At 46.7% G+C, this 12815-nt stretch overlaps 1 protein-coding gene across 1 annotated transcript in view; it reads right to left on the minus strand.

The window, feature by feature from the left end:
• Positions 1–12815, minus strand: part of LCT (lactase) — a 54873-nt gene that overhangs the window by 20524 nt on the left and 21534 nt on the right. The window contains exons 6-9 of the mRNA XM_007964855.3: positions 11769–12489; positions 6071–6716; positions 2479–4029; positions 1167–1435 (exon numbers count right to left, since the gene is read on the minus strand). Coding sequence (XP_007963046.3) covers positions 1167–1435; positions 2479–4029; positions 6071–6716; positions 11769–12489 — 3187 coding nt within the window. The remainder of the gene's footprint in view (positions 1–1166; positions 1436–2478; positions 4030–6070; positions 6717–11768; positions 12490–12815) is intronic.

Genomic DNA, 12815 nt, shown 5'->3' on the forward strand with positions numbered 1-12815 from the left:
CGGCCTCCCGGGTTCACGCCATTCTCCTGCCTCAGCCTCCTGAGTAGCTGTGACTACAGGTGCCCGCCACCGTGCCCGGCTAATTTTTTTTTTTTTTTTTGTATTTTTAGTAGAGACTGGGTTTCACTGTGGTCTCGATCTCCTGATCTTGTGATCTGCCCGCCTCAGCCTCCCAAAGTGCTGGGATTAAAGGCGTGAGCCACCGCGCCCGGCCTTGATTTTTTTATAGAGATAGGGTTTTGCCACGTTGCCCAGGCTGGTTTTGAACTCCTGGGCTCGAGCAACCCTCCCACAGCACTGGGATTTGCAGGCGTGAGCCACCACACCTGGACCAATGTGCTTGTTTTAAGCTAAGCATTATCACAAAAGAGTAAAAAAGTTTAAAAAATTAAAAAGTTAATAAAGTAAAAATGTTACAGTAAGCTAAAGTTAATGTGTTATTGAAGAAAGAAAAACATCTACAAAATAAATGTAGTGTAGCATAAGTGTGCAGTGTTCATAAAGTCCACAGGAGTGTACAGTAATGCCCAGACCTTCCCATTCACTCACCCCTCACTCACTGACTCACCCAGAGCAACTTCCAGTCCCGCAGGCTCCATTCACAGTAAGTGCCCTGTCCAGCTTTTATGCCATATTTTCACTGTGCCTTTTAGATACACGAATACCACTGTGTTACAACTGCCTCCAGCACTCAGTACCGTAACAGGCTGTACAGGTTTGTAGCCTAGAAGTACGAGGCTATACCATGTTGCCCAGGTGTATAGTAGGCTATACCGTCTAGGTGTGTGTAAGTGTACTCTGTGTGATGTTCACACAACTATGAACTAGCCTAACATCACACCTCTCAGAGCAAATCCCTGTCGTGAGCGATGCCTGACTGTATTTGTGTGTCTTTGCCCAAGTGCTTCTGCCCAGGCTCTCCCTGCTCTCCCTGGCCCTGCAAGCACTCATCTCAAGACAGCCAGCCTCACCATGCTGGTCTGGGTACATATGAGGCTGTGAAGAAGCCAGGCTGTCTGGAAGAGGACCGCCCAGACCCCATGCTGCCCCTCCATGGGTCTGCTGGAATCTCCTGTTCATGCGTCTGCCCTTCCCAGCACTGAACTGAGAGCCTGGTGCAGGGCAGGTGTGTGGTCAACGGTGTCCCACCACCCTGAACTCCTCACCTGATATGCAGCAGAAGCCGCACTCCAGATGAAGCCCTCAGGAAACCGTCCGTACAGAAACTCATCCTCCCTGGCCAGTGGCATGCCGTTGTTGGTAATGACCTCTGTGTAGTACCTGGCGGAGGTTCTTGCTGTGCGAGGCCTGTTCGTGTTGTTGAAATCAACATGGTACAGTCCAAACTTGACCGTGTAGCCATTCAGCCACTCAAAGTTGTCCATCAGAGACCAGGCGACATACCCTCGAAGGTCTACACCATCGAGCCTGTAGGCTGGGAACATCCCAAAGGGAGCAGAGGAGAGCTTGACACCAGGAGTCAGGGCCTCCACGCAGCCAACCCAGTGTCAGCTCCTCAATTCAAGGTTGTTGTCCTAAAAGTGACATACGCCCTGAAAGACCAACAGATCATCTGTCGATCTTACTTTTTTGCCAGTACCTATGACTCCACAGCAAGCATTAATGACTGATCATCTCCAAATCAAATTCTTCTGTTGGGGTAAAGAAACATGCCCCAAATTCAAGAGCCTCAGCCCACTTAGGAAGTTAAGCCCAATGCATCTGTAGTCCCAGCTACTGGGCAGGCTGAGGCAGGAGAATTGCTTGAACTTGGGAGGCGGAGGTTGCAGTGAGCCAAGATCACACCACTGCACTCCAGCCTGGGCAACAGAGTGAGATTCCGTCTCAAAAAAAAAAAAAAAAAAAGAGATCAATGAGACAAAAAGTTGATTTTTAGGCCAGGCACAGTGGCTCACGCCTGTAATCTTAACACTTTGGGAGGCAGAGGCAGGTGGATCACTTGAAGTCAGGAGTTTGAAACCAGCCTGGCCAACATGGTGAAACCCTGTCTCTACTAAAAATACAAAACAATTAGCCGGGCGTGATGGCCACTGCACTCCAGTCTGGGTAACAGAGCAAGACTCCATCTCAGAAAAAAAAAAAAGGAAGTTTGAATTTACACAACTTTCTTGTTTTACGTGCATAAGATACGCTCTATGGAGGCAGAAATTTGTGTTTTGTTCATTGCTGTATCCCAGCACCTAAAATAATGAACGAATGGACCCATGACAATATGAATATTCTGCTGGGGACCCTGTGTGTGTGGTGTTTGTGTTTTTCCTTTGCAGAGACAACCATAGCCTTTTCCCCCCAGCTTCTCAAGGAACTTATAACCCCCAAACAGATAAAGAATTATGGAGTTGGGACCTAAGAGAGAGACCTGTTGGTGGCTCATAAATCATCCTGGCAAAACATTTCAGGCACATGACCCAGGGAATGTGGGAAGGTTTCTTTAAAGGGAACTGAACCCTCACATACCTTTCAAAGCCTCATTGATATAGGTTTTGTGGTAAAATATCCTGCTGGTATCCTCTGCGTTCGGATCGGTCAGTCCCACTCCATTTTCAGTGATGTAAATGGGAATGTCACCATACTCTTCCTTGATCCAGTTCAGCAGCCTTCGCATTCCCCAGGCCGCAGCTCTGTTCAGTGCTGTGGAAGGCCACGAAGGGTCCTCCTCCTCAGCCATCTCCCGGTCATCTTCGTAGGAGGGTGGGTTTAGACTGGGTGTTTTGTACTGCACGATTCTGGAGGAGTATGTGTTGAGGCAGAAGACATCAGCCGTCGCCCTGATGAACCTCTTCTCTTCCTCAGTGAAGCTTGGCAGGCGGGAGGTGGCTAAGTGCTGCAGTTCACTCCTGTTCCCCACTTTCCACTTCATAGCGTCAGGATAGTCTCCGTTTCTAAAAATGGGGTGGGCAAACCAGCCCAGGGAGAACTGCAGCATTCGGTCAGCGGCTTCCACATCTCTGGGGACCCCTGGTGACTTGGGCTCTGCCCAGTGTGTACTGAGGCTCAGCGAGATGACCCCGTTCTGCTGCTGCCTGTATTTCTCATCGTACGTGTGATAGACTCTGGCATGGGCTTTGATGACGGCGTGGGCTATCCTATATGGTGCCCAGCCTGGGTCCTTCACCCCTGGGGGAAATTCCCCTGAGCCGTAACCCAGCCATGCCAGGTACATGGGCTCATTAAAAGTCATCCAGAACTTTACTCTGTCACCAAAGGTCTGGAAACAAAAGTCTGCGTAGCTGTCAAACAACTCAATCAAGGCAGGATTCTCCCAGCCTCCGATATCCTGGAGGGCCTGGGGCAGGTCCCAATGGAACAATGTCACCATAGGAAAGATGTTGCTTGCCATCAAGCCATCAATCAGCCTATTGTAATAATCAACCCCGTGACTGTTGATAGAGCTGTTTCTCCCAGTTGGGAAAATCCGGGACCAGGAGATAGAGAAGCGATAGGCCTTCACCTTCAAAGCTCGGAGCATATTCAGATCGGCATCCAGCTGATGATAGCTGTCACAGGCGATGTCTCCAGTGGCATTGTCTTTCACATTGCTCCCTGGTGTGTGGGTAAAGTTATCCCAGATGCTGGGGCCTTTGCCGTCGGCATCCCACCCGCCTTCGATCTGATAAGCGGAAGAGGACACGCCCCACAGAAAGTCATCCCGGAAGGTCCCGTGGTAGAACAAATCTCTTTCAAACTTGGGTTGGCTGGAGAACTTTTCCCAAACAACTTTAGCCTTGGAGGGCACCTCAGATGGAAAAGCGAAGGCTCTGGCTTTGGAGGGGAGGTTTGCTGTATTAGGTGGTGGCAGTCTTTCTGCCCCCTTGGTGAGGAAACCGTTCTTTTCTATGACGCTAGTGAAAAAGTAGGCAGATTTCCTGGGAGTCCTTGACTTGCTGCTGTCGTTGAAGTTGACATGGTGCAGGCCAAACCTCTGGCTGTAACCAGAGGGGCCTTCGAAGCCATCAATGAGGGAACGAGCAATGTAGGAACGAACATCCACAGAGTCTTCCCTGATAGCTATGAAGAAAAATAAAAATTAGATTTATTTATTTATGAATTTATTTAATTGAGATGAGGTCTCACTGTGTTGCCCAGGCTGGTCTCAAACTCCTGGACTCAAGTGATCCTCCCAAGTAGCTGGGACTGACTACAGGAGTGAGCTAGCACACCTCTATTTTATTTATTTATCTTTTGAAGACCAGTCAGTGCAGTAGTGAGAAGGGGGAGCAGGGTATTAGAAGCTGTTTGATCTGTAACTCGTTGTGAACAGTCAACTGAGATAAGTTATTACCTCGGACCAGCGAGGACTGTTTTTCAATAAAATAGTTTTTACTGAAAAATTAGAAGTATAGTCTCTGTTACTAATGTTGATTTTAAAAAGTGTTCCTTTTGACATGAAAGTTTTGGGGGTGAGTTGGGTTACCCCGTAAATGTTCACCCTTTTTCCTCCTCAGAATGGATGAAAGGAAAATCCACAAGATCCTCACAAAACATCAGGCCACTTTTGTGGCCATAAATCTCAAAGCAAAGGAGCATCCTCATCTTCAAATAAATAGTGGAGGGGATGTGTCCCATGTGTTACCACCAGGATGTCTTGGTTTTATATGGAATACATAAATCAATCTTTTAACAATATGCTTTTGCTTTTCCTTATTTATGTTTAGTAATATTGACATTAAGTGACAACATATTTCATATTTTAAAAAAGAAATAAACCAGCCTGGGCAACATGACCAGACTCTGTCTTTTTTCTCTATAAAAAAGACAGAAAGAAAGAAAATTAGCCTGGCCTGGTGGTGTGTGCGCCTGTAGTCCCAGCCACTTGGGAGGCTGAAGTGGGAGGATCGCTTGAGCCCAGGAGGTCAAGGCTGCAGTGAGCCAAGATCATGCCAGTGTGCTCCAGCATGGGCATCAGAGCAAGACCCTGTCTAAAACAATAAAAATTAAAATAAAGAAATAAATAAAGCCTAAAACATCTATTCCCTGGTACAGTGCATTGAATGGTGGCCCCCAAAAGATATGTCTAAATTCTAACTCTTGGTACCAGTGAATACAACCTTATTTGGAAAAAGGATCTTTGCAGATGTAATTAAGTTAATGAGCTCAAGATAAGAACATCCTGGGTTAACTGAGGACTGACCTGTGAAATGAAACCTATTTGCCATACCTTTCCAATTGGAATACAAAGACACATGAAATAGTACGTTAGGCAAGAATGAGACCGTAGTTGTGGATCCATTGGATCAAAATCAATGGCATAGAATGTAGATTTTATAGTCAATTAGAGGAAATGAAGACCAGTGTGGCTGGAGCAATGAGGGAAGAGTTAATGGGTTGGAGTCCGGAGGATCACTGGAGCCTAGGAGTGTGAGGCTGCAGTGAGCTATGAACATGCCACTCTCTTCCAGCCTATGTGATAAAGCAAGACCCTGACTCTTAAAAAAAAAAAAAAGATGATGAGACTTGATAATTGCATAGGACTCAGATGGGCAGAATGTAGAGGGAGGTATTCTAGGCAGTAAGGACACTGGGCCAGGCATGGTAGTTCATGCCTGTAATCCCAACACTTTGGGAGGATGAAGTGAGAAGACTGTTTGAGCCCAGGAGTTTGAGACCAGCCTGGGCAATGTGAAGAGACTCTGTGTCAAAAAAAAAAAAAAAAAAAAAAAAAAAAAGCCAGGCATAGTGGTGTGCACTGTGGTCCCAGCTAAAGAGGCTGAGGTGGGAGGTTGGCTTGAGCTTAGGACTTTGAGGCTGCAGTGAGCCATGTTTATGCCACTGCACTCCAGCTCTCCAGCAGGCAACACAGCAAGACCCTGTCTCAAAAACAAAACAAAACAAAACAAAAATCACAGGAGCAAAGACGTTAATGACATGAATGAACCTTTGGGAAAGAGAGTTAGGAAGCTGATATGAAGGACTCCCCATTATTACTACCAATAATGCTTTCTTTGGCTCCATTTCCCTAGGAGACTTTCTTTGTCCCATTAAACAAAATTGTGAAGACCTGGAGAAGTACCACCCACCTTCCAATCACTGGCACATCCATTGTTCTTACCCTTGAGCACCTCATTGATATATTGATTGAAGTAGTCTACTCTCAAGGAATCATCAAAGAGATTTTCACTTTCCCCTATGGGCATGCCATTCCCGGCCAGGTATATTGGAACTTTTCCTCGTGTGTATTCCAGGGATACAAACTGCAACAGCCTTCTTATCCCCCAGGGCACCACACGAATCCAAGAGGATGAGGTCTGGGGCCACGCATGGTTCACGTGTTGGGAGAAGCCTCCAATGGTATCATAGCTAGGGATGCAGGTGTTTTGTGGGGCATTGCTGATGAGGCGGGAGGTGTAATGTGACAGACCCAGAAAATCAGCGGAGCCTTTCAGGAGCTGCTTCTCTGCCTCTGTGAACTCGGGGAGTTGAGCCACAGGATGGAGGCACTGTCTGTTCATCTGTTGGATCTGGGTCCTCAGGGTGGCTGGATAGTCTCCATCCACAAAGATGGGGTGTGCAAACCAGCCCAGCATGAAGTGCAAGAAGCGCTCAGAGGCTCTCAAGTCCTCAGGCCTCTCTGGAGACAGGGGTTCTGCCCAGTCTGAGTTCAGCACAATGCCCACATGCCCCTGCTGCTGTGGGCGATGGTGGCTGTTGTAGTAGTGCCAGGTTCTGGCATGAGCCTTGAGGACCAAGTGAGCCACCTTGTGAAAAAGTGAGAAGGAAATATAGTGATTAGTAATAACAACAATGATAACAACAGGACTAATGAACCAGTAACAAGTCAACAACAATGTCAACAAGTCAATAAAGACAACAACAACATTGACGGTGTCAATATTGACAACATCAGCACTAATGTTAACATCAAGTCATCAACAAATAACAACATTGACACTAACGTCAATGATGTTAACTAGTCAATAATAAAGTTAACAAGTTAACAACATAAACAACAAGTTAAGACTGATACTAACAATGTCAACAAGTCAACAATGTCAAGAAATCCACACCAATGTCAACAAGTCAATAATACCAACGATGTTCACATCAATAACATCAATACCAACATGAACGGCATCAGCAAGTCAACACCAATGTGAAAAGGTCAACAATATCAAGTCAACAATGTCAACAAGTCAACACCAATATCATCAGCAAAGTCAACAAGTCAACAGCAATTCTTCAACATTGTCAACAAAATAACAACAGCATCAACAACCACATTAACAATAACAACTAACATGTATTGGGCACCTACTACTTAATGAATTCTCTCATGTAATCCTCACCACAACCTCATATGGCAGGTACAATTATTACCACCACTATAGAGATGGGGAAAACAAGATCCAGAGCTGTGCAGTAACTCCACAAGGCCCAGAGTCAGGAGTAAAGTGAGAACAAGCCCCTGGCAGTCTGACTCCAAGCCTGTTACTGTTACCCACACTGCTATTCTGCCTCTGTCCTTAATAAGTGCTTGTTGAGAAATTAGTCCATGGGGAGGATTATTTTAATTAGCACACAAGGGAGAGGAGGGCTCTTTCCTGCCTATTTGTTCTTCTTTCTATTTAATGGACTCTCAGAAGAAAAACCAAACTAGGAGTTTCTTTGTAGACTTAACTCATGCTCTTACAAACAGCAACAGCTTTTTGTGGGAAGCAGGGACAAAAGGAGGGTGTCTGAAATATAACAAGCCTAGATTTAAATCTTGACTCTGTCACTAACTTGTTAACCTGGACAATTTGCTCTCTCAACTTCAGCTGACTTGTTGGCAAGAAGTGGGTAATTATGGATCCATCTGGGATGATTAAATACGTGTATATAAACCACTGAGCAGAAACTCAGAGAGCAGGAGTGAGCTTGCTAAATCTTAGCTTGCTTTCCTTTTTCCTTTTTATCATCTGAAGAGGATGACACTTACCTCTGAAGAATTTCATGTCAAAATATGCCATAATCACTAAAACGCCTGGCTGCTTCTCACATCCCAAATATTAGTCCTTAATTGAGTTCTAAACTTGAACGGCAAACTGTGCTCCTTTCCCAAAAGCAAGGATGTCTTTCTTCTAAATTAGCCAGTGTCAGGAAGGGAGCTCAGTGGAATATTAGACAACCATCAAAAACAGTCATAGCGACCACTTAATAATAGGTAAAAGTGCTAATGACATGATATCAAGTAAACAGTGAACAACAATCTGAGGTGCCCTGTGACAACATCATAAATGCAAAGAAGCCAAGATTGGAAGGAAATATTGTAAAATAATAAAAGACTTTTTTGTTTTGTTTTGTTTTGAGACAGAGTCTCACTCTGTCACCAAGCTGGAATGCAGTGGCGCAATCTCGGTTCACTGCAACCTCCACCTCCTGGGTTCAAGCAATTCTCCTGCCTCAGCCTCCCGAGTAGCTGGGACTATAGGTGCCTGCCACCATGCCTGGCTAATTTTTGTATTTTTAGTAGAGACAGGGTTTCACTATGTTGGCCAGGCTGGTCTCGAACCCCTGATCTTGTGATCCGCCCGCCTCGGCCTCCCAAAGTGCTGGGTTTATAGGTGTGAGACACTATGCCTGTCCCAAGACATTTTTTTCTTTAAATTTTTTCCTCAATAGTTGCTATAAACTGAATGAGGTCCCCCATCAAAATTCATATGTTGAAGCCCTAATCCCCAGTGTGATAGTATTTGGAGATGGGGCCTTTGAGGGGTGATTAGGTTTAGAGGAGGTCGTGAGGGTGGGACTCTCATGGTGGTGGTATTAGTGTCCTTATAAGAAGAGATACCAGTGAGTTCTTCCAGCCACCTCCATATGAGGACAGCAAGAAGGTAGCTGCCTGCAGGCCAGGAAGAGAGCCCTCACCAGAACCCAGCCATGCTGGTCCCTTGCTCTTGGACTTCCCCAGCTCCAGAATGGTGGAAAGCAAATATCTGTTGTTTAAACCACCAGTCTATGGTGTTTTGTTATCGCAGCTCAAGCTCACTAAGACAATGGTATTCTAACATTCAACTAATAAATAAAGGGAAGAATTGAAGGAGAAGAGTGAAGGGGACTTTCTCATCAAAGTCTCTGTAAAGACATCTCAGGAGCCACAGTTCAAAGGGGAAGAAAAACCTAAGAAGAAAAGGTTTAGATAAGTTTTATAACAAGGAGTGAAACAGAAGATTTCAAACCTTCCATTTTCAGAAGGTGGGTGGTGGAATGACTCCATATGTGCAGTCACTTGCTGTTCAAGAGCTGAAGGGAAGCTCTGACTTATGTGCTACGATGTTTGACATTCCATGGAGTCATTTATTCATGGTGTTCCAGCTCACCCTCGTTATGGTCTTTTTGAAGAGTTCTGTAATTTTGCTATGTGTGTTAGTGTCATCTTCCTCAAAAGGCTATAACATGTCCAGGGCATGGCTGTGACCCCTCTTTAATGCCTAGCACAGGGCACAGGAAATAGTATATATATATATATATATATATATATATATATATATATATATATTTTTTTTTTTTTTTTTTTTTTTTTTTGAGATGAAGTCTCACTTTATCACCCAGGCTGTCCAGGCTGGAGTGCAGTGGCATGATCTTAGCTCACTACAACCTCCACCTCCCAGGATCAAGTAATTCTCCTGCTTCAGCCTCCCAAGTAGATGGGATTACAGGCACCCACCACCACACCTGGCTAATTTTTGTATTTTAGTAGAGACGGGGTTTCGCCATGTTGGCCAGGCTGGTCTCAAACTCCTGACCTCAGGTGATCTGCCTGCCTTGGCCTCCCAAAGAGTTGGGATTACAGGTGTGAGCCACCACACCTGGCAGGAAATACTCATCTTTAAGAATAGAACCCAAGGCCAGGCACGGTGGCTCACGCCTGTAATCCCAGCATTTTGGGAGGCCGAGGTGGGTGGATCACAAGGTCAGGAGTTCAAGACCAGCCTGGCCAAGATGGTGAAACCCCGTCTCTACTAAAAATAAAAAAAAAAATTAGCCAGGCGTGTGGCACGCGCCTGTAGTCCCAGCTACTCGGGAGGCTGAGGCAGGAGAATCCCTTGAACCTGGGAGGCGGAGGTTGCAGTGAGCCAAGATTGCGCCACTGCACTCTAGGCTGGGTGACAGAGCGAGACTGCATTTCAAAAAAAAAAAAAAGAACAGAACCCAAACAGTGACAGGGAAAAGGCAGACTAACACGTCCATCCTGAAGAACGCTGCCAGAGAAAGCTGGTGGGTTTTCTGGGAGGTTGTGAAGAAAAAGGGAGATAATGGAAAAGACCTATAACCATTTAAAATTTTGTGCCAAGTGTATACACCCCCTTCTTGTTGAAACGATGCCCTGACTGGCATCTGGAAAGCCAATGCCTCCTTGCCTCTTCCTTCTCTGCCTCCTCAGCTCTCAGCGAGCGTATTGAGGAGTAAAGCATAGGACCTTGGCCCACCCTAGTCAGTTGTCATGGCCAGGACCCAACAATGAGTTCAGGGTGGGTATGCGGCCCACTGAGAGACCATGGGACACAGGGACACTTCTGTTGGGAAGGACAGAAAAGAGCTGAGCTTTTTTCGCTACTGTTCTTGAAATAACAGAAACAGGGATGCTGCCATCTGGCTGCAAAGTAGCCCAAGAATAAAGCTGACGAGGGGAACAAGAGAGGGAGAACTGGGGAGGTGGCTTTGCTTGTGCTCTGATAAAATTCCACCCTGATCAGGCTCAATGAAGAATTTTAAACCTCCTGAATGCGTAAATTATCTCCTTGTTTGTCACTTTGAGTTGAACTTTCTGTCACTTGTCACTAAGTGACATGAGGAACTTGATTTGGAGTCAAGAAGACACGGGCTCAAATCCTGACTTCTACCTGGTGACTCACTAGCAATGTCATCATGACCACATTGTTTATCCTGTCTGAGCCTCACTCATCCATCAGTGCTATTCTGAGGATGTAGTAACTATTTTTTTTTTTTTTTTTTTTTGAGGCGGAGTTTCGCTCTGTCGCCCAGGCTGGAGTGCAGTGGCCGGATCTCAGCTCACTGCAAGCTCCGCCTCCCGGGTTCACGCCATTCTCCTGCCTCAGCCTCCCGAGTAGCTGGGACTACAGGCGCCTGCCACCTCGCCCGGCTAGATTTTTGTATTTTTTAGTAGAGACGGGGTTTCACCGGGTTAGCCAGGATGGTCTTGATCTCCTGACCTCGTGATCCGCCCGTCTCGGCCTCCCAAAGTGCTGGGATTACAGGCTTGAGCCACCGCGCCCGGCCTATTATGTTTTAAAAGTACCAGTACAATGTCTGGACAAACGTGATGAACAATTTTTTTTTTTTTTTTTTTTTTTTGGAGACAGGGTCTTTCTCTGTTGACCAGACTGGAGTGCAGTGGCAAAATCTTCGCTCACTGCAGCCTCTGCATACCGGGCTCAAGTGATCCTCCCACCTCAGTCTCCTGGATAGGTGGGATCACAGGCATGCACCACCATGCCCGGCTAATTTTTGTATTTTTTTGCAGAGACGGGATTTCGCCATGTTGCCCAGTCTGGTCTTGAATTCCTGGACTCAAGCAATCTGCCTGCCTCGGCCTCCCACAGTAATGAGATTACTGGCATGAGCCACTACACCTGGCCAGGTGATTAACAATTTAATTAATAATTTGTGGTTCCTCCCTCCCCCTGATTTCCTTTAAAGAAAGAACAAAAAGTAAAGGTTTGCTGATGGAAGAAAACAGAGATAATGACTTTCTTCCAGCCAATGTCCTTTCTCCTCCAATTAGTAGGAGCTGCAGGGATGGGAAGTACCTTAAAAGAGGCCACTCCTGGGTCAGAGATGCCGGGAGGGTGTTGGCCGGTGCCATAGCCTGCGTAGCTCATCACCCACGGCTCATGGAAGGTCACCCATAGCTTCACACGGTCCCCAAACGTGGAGAAGCAGAAGGCCGCGTAGTCCAGGAAGGCATCCACCACGCTCTCATTCTGCCATCCGCCATGATCCTGCAGGGCCTGAGGCAGGTCCCAGTGGAACAGCGTGGCCATGGGCTGGATGCCCGCGTCCCGCAGCCTGTCAATCAACTTGTTGTAGTAGGCGACGCCTGGGAGGCTGGGGCTGCTCCCGTGCCCCGTGGGGAAGATCCGGGACCAGGAAATGGAGAACTTATACACCTGAGCCCGGAGGCCGCGAAGCAGGGCCACGTCAGAGGCCACCTTGTGGTAGCTGTCGCTGGCCACCTCTGGCGTCGCTTGACCCTCAGTGGTGTTCAGGGGCCTGCGTGGATCCCAGATGCTCGCCCCTCTCCTGCCCTCGGCCCAGCCTCCTTCCACGTTAAAGGCTCCCGTGGAGGCACCCCAGAGAAAGCCTTCGGGGAAAGTGTCCTGCAGGAAGGCGTCCCTTTCCGCCCTGGACTGATTGGCAAATGCTTCCCAGACTCTCTGATAGGCCGAGGCAGGAGAGGAGCCCGCGATCTCGTGGTCCTGCTGCTCGTCAGGCTGAAGGGCCAGGCTGCCAGTCAGAGAACAAGACATGCTGCGGGATTGAAGGGACATAAAGGGGCATGTCGGTTACAAATGCCTCCTATGGATGACTACCGTGTTTAATCAGAAACGATTCCAGAAATACTGAGTCAAAAGTCATATCTGCAAAGCCATGGGCAGGAAGTAACTGGTAGATGGGAATATTATTATTATTACCCCTTCTGAGGTGAGTGATTCTTGCTCTTTCATGGTTAAAACAGGAACAATGCTACTGTTTCTCTATTAGATTGCCCTCGAATATTGTCTTCAGTGCTGGTGCCATACTTTATTCTTCTTATAATTCATTATTTGTAAAACATAGCTAATAATAACAATGAC

The sequence above is a fragment of the Chlorocebus sabaeus genome, chromosome 10, assembly GCF_047675955.1.
Source record: "Chlorocebus sabaeus isolate Y175 chromosome 10, mChlSab1.0.hap1, whole genome shotgun sequence".
Taxonomy (NCBI): domain Eukaryota; kingdom Metazoa; phylum Chordata; class Mammalia; order Primates; family Cercopithecidae; genus Chlorocebus; species Chlorocebus sabaeus.